Consider the following 2,262-nt stretch of genomic DNA (forward strand, 5'->3'; position numbering starts at 1 on the left):
ACTGTAGTTTCAGAAAGAGTAGTCTTTCAAATCTGCTCTAGAGTCGTCCATGTCAATTTCAGACAAGCATTCTTCAGCGGTAAGAGGAGGGAGTTTACGAGTCTTACGCTTCAGGTTGTGTTTGTGCCAATCACTCTTACAGTGCTCTCTGTATTGCTTAGCCTCCCCAACAAACGTGTTGCAAGTGCTGCACTTGGTCCCCTTCTTTTCTTCTCCTCCTTCTTGCTTTATGTTATCTGTAGTACTCATCTCTTGCTTCTGCATTTTCTTGCTAAGTTCAACGACGGGATCAGTCAAATCCTTAGTCTCAGCCTCAGCAGGTAACAACGGCTTGTGGGTTTGCAATGTCATATCATCATGCTCATCGTAATGATCCATGCTCGTGTCACCTTCTGCATGAACTGATACAGCAAGTATTTCTAGTTTTCCCTGTATATTCCTGACATGGGAATCACACTCTCGGAATAGGCCCGGTTCCATCTCGCAGACCTGCACAAGAATGTATCACCACAATTAGAGAGGATTAGAGAAAGAAAGAAAAAGATGTTCAAAATTTTGAAGATATAGAGATCATTACAGTGGACATGTGTGTGCCAGATTCGTCTTTGGAGACAACACTAGCGTCCCATTCTTTTAGCTTCTCCAGAAGCGAGGGAAAATTTTGAACAGGAACAGTGAGGCGCAGTCTCATTGGAGACCGCTTTATAGGGAAGTGCTTTTGCAGCTCACGGATGACATCAAGAGCCTGCAAAGTTTAATAATCAAATTGAAGCCTAACATAAGCATTTCATATGTCTGCCACAAGTCACTGTTGCCTCTACATTAACCTAAACCAATCACCTGCTTCTTGGAATTGCTATGAGGATCAACAGCAAAATGAATCTCATGCATCAGGCGCTCTACCATGGTGATCGTATAAGGGCGTTGTGTTTCAGGGTTGATGGTTTTCTGCAAAACAATGGTTGCAATATCCCGAAACTGGCTAGAGAACTGTGATTCTCTCTCTTTTCCAGCAACTTGAAGCTCTCCTTTCTCCAAAATCTGAAACACAGAGAGTTGGAAATGCAACATATAAGAGACATCTTAAGGAGTCACAACTTCAAAAACTAATAAAATCAAACAAGCCATGACATACATCAATGCATATTTTCGTATGATCATCTGATCCAAAGGCCCTCATCAAGTCTTTGGATTTGGCAAGAACTCCTTTAGAAACATTCGAATAAACAGTATGAGACTGAAGCACTTCATCTATGTCCTTCTCCCTGCATGAACATTTTCGCCCACATCTCAGTACGTTTACTAATAAAACAACGCAGAACAAATCTTATCTATAGGTGTGTTATTCATTCTCATTTCCCTTCAGATTAGGTTAAACATATGCCCAACCGTCACACCAAATTCATCATCATGCTATACCAATTCTATAACATTATTATTTACAGAGATAAACAACTAAAGTATGCTTAAGACCTTCAACATCAGAAACGAATCCGCAAAATTCAGGAAAAAATCAACAAAAGACCAATCAAACACAAGCAAACAAAGATTGATTGATGCGATTATACTCCTTCTCCTTCAAAATTAGGTTAAGCACATGATCCGATTCAACGCAATCGTCACACACTTCCTTACATTATTTACAGTGATAAACAACCACAAATCAGAATCGAGTCAGCTAAACTCAGTAAAATCAAACCGCAAGCAAACGAAGATTCGGATATAATCGAAAAGCTTACACGCCAGACCGCCATGAAAGGACCTTATTCTTGTAGCAAGCGATCTCGAATCGATTGCCTTGCTTTTTGAGACGAACCACTGCAACGTTCGTCAACCTCTTCTGCCCAACGGGCTGCACCAGCGTCTTCGACATTTTCTTTGCTCGTAACTTCGTCTTCCTTTTTCCCTCTCGCCGCCACTACTTTGGGATATTTATTTGTCAAAATTGCAAAAAATGGTAGGTCTTCTTTAACCTTCATTATATATATTTTATTATATATATTTTGTTTTTTCCTCAAAATAGTTATTTATTTACTAGGAGTCTAGGAGAGAGTTACCCACACTCTTATACTGATTATAAACAATAATTTTAAATTTTTATTTTTATTTTGTTATTTTTTAGATTTAGTAATAATTTTCTATTTTTAAAAAAATATGTATGATAGTCATCAAAATATTTTAGTTTTCTAACGAAACAAACTATAGTAAAAAATGTCAAAGCATATAATGAAGCCTTAAAATATTTTGTTATATTTTTGAGGC

At 38.0% G+C, this 2,262-nt stretch overlaps 1 protein-coding gene across 3 annotated transcripts in view; it reads right to left on the bottom strand.

Moving 5' to 3' along the window:
• The window catches only part of LOC104757934 (ribosome maturation protein SBDS-like), a 3,603-nt gene extending 1,647 nt beyond the window's left edge, over nucleotides 1–1,956 (bottom strand). The window contains exons 1-5 of one of the 3 annotated variants that reach the window (XM_010480729.1): nucleotides 1,740–1,956; nucleotides 1,136–1,265; nucleotides 841–1,041; nucleotides 578–745; nucleotides 338–489 (exon numbers count right to left, since the gene is read on the bottom strand). In XM_010480729.1, the coding sequence (XP_010479031.1) occupies nucleotides 338–489; nucleotides 578–745; nucleotides 841–1,041; nucleotides 1,136–1,265; nucleotides 1,740–1,873 (785 nt within the window). In that variant the 5' untranslated portion in view covers nucleotides 1,874–1,956. Of the gene's footprint in view, nucleotides 1–6; nucleotides 490–577; nucleotides 746–840; nucleotides 1,042–1,135; nucleotides 1,266–1,739 lie in introns of those variants that run through there. The other 2 variants (XM_010480728.1, XM_010480727.1) reach the window with 2 other exon arrangements.

Source organism: Camelina sativa, chromosome 17 (assembly GCF_000633955.1).
Source record: "Camelina sativa cultivar DH55 chromosome 17, Cs, whole genome shotgun sequence".
Lineage (NCBI taxonomy): Eukaryota > Viridiplantae > Streptophyta > Magnoliopsida > Brassicales > Brassicaceae > Camelina > Camelina sativa.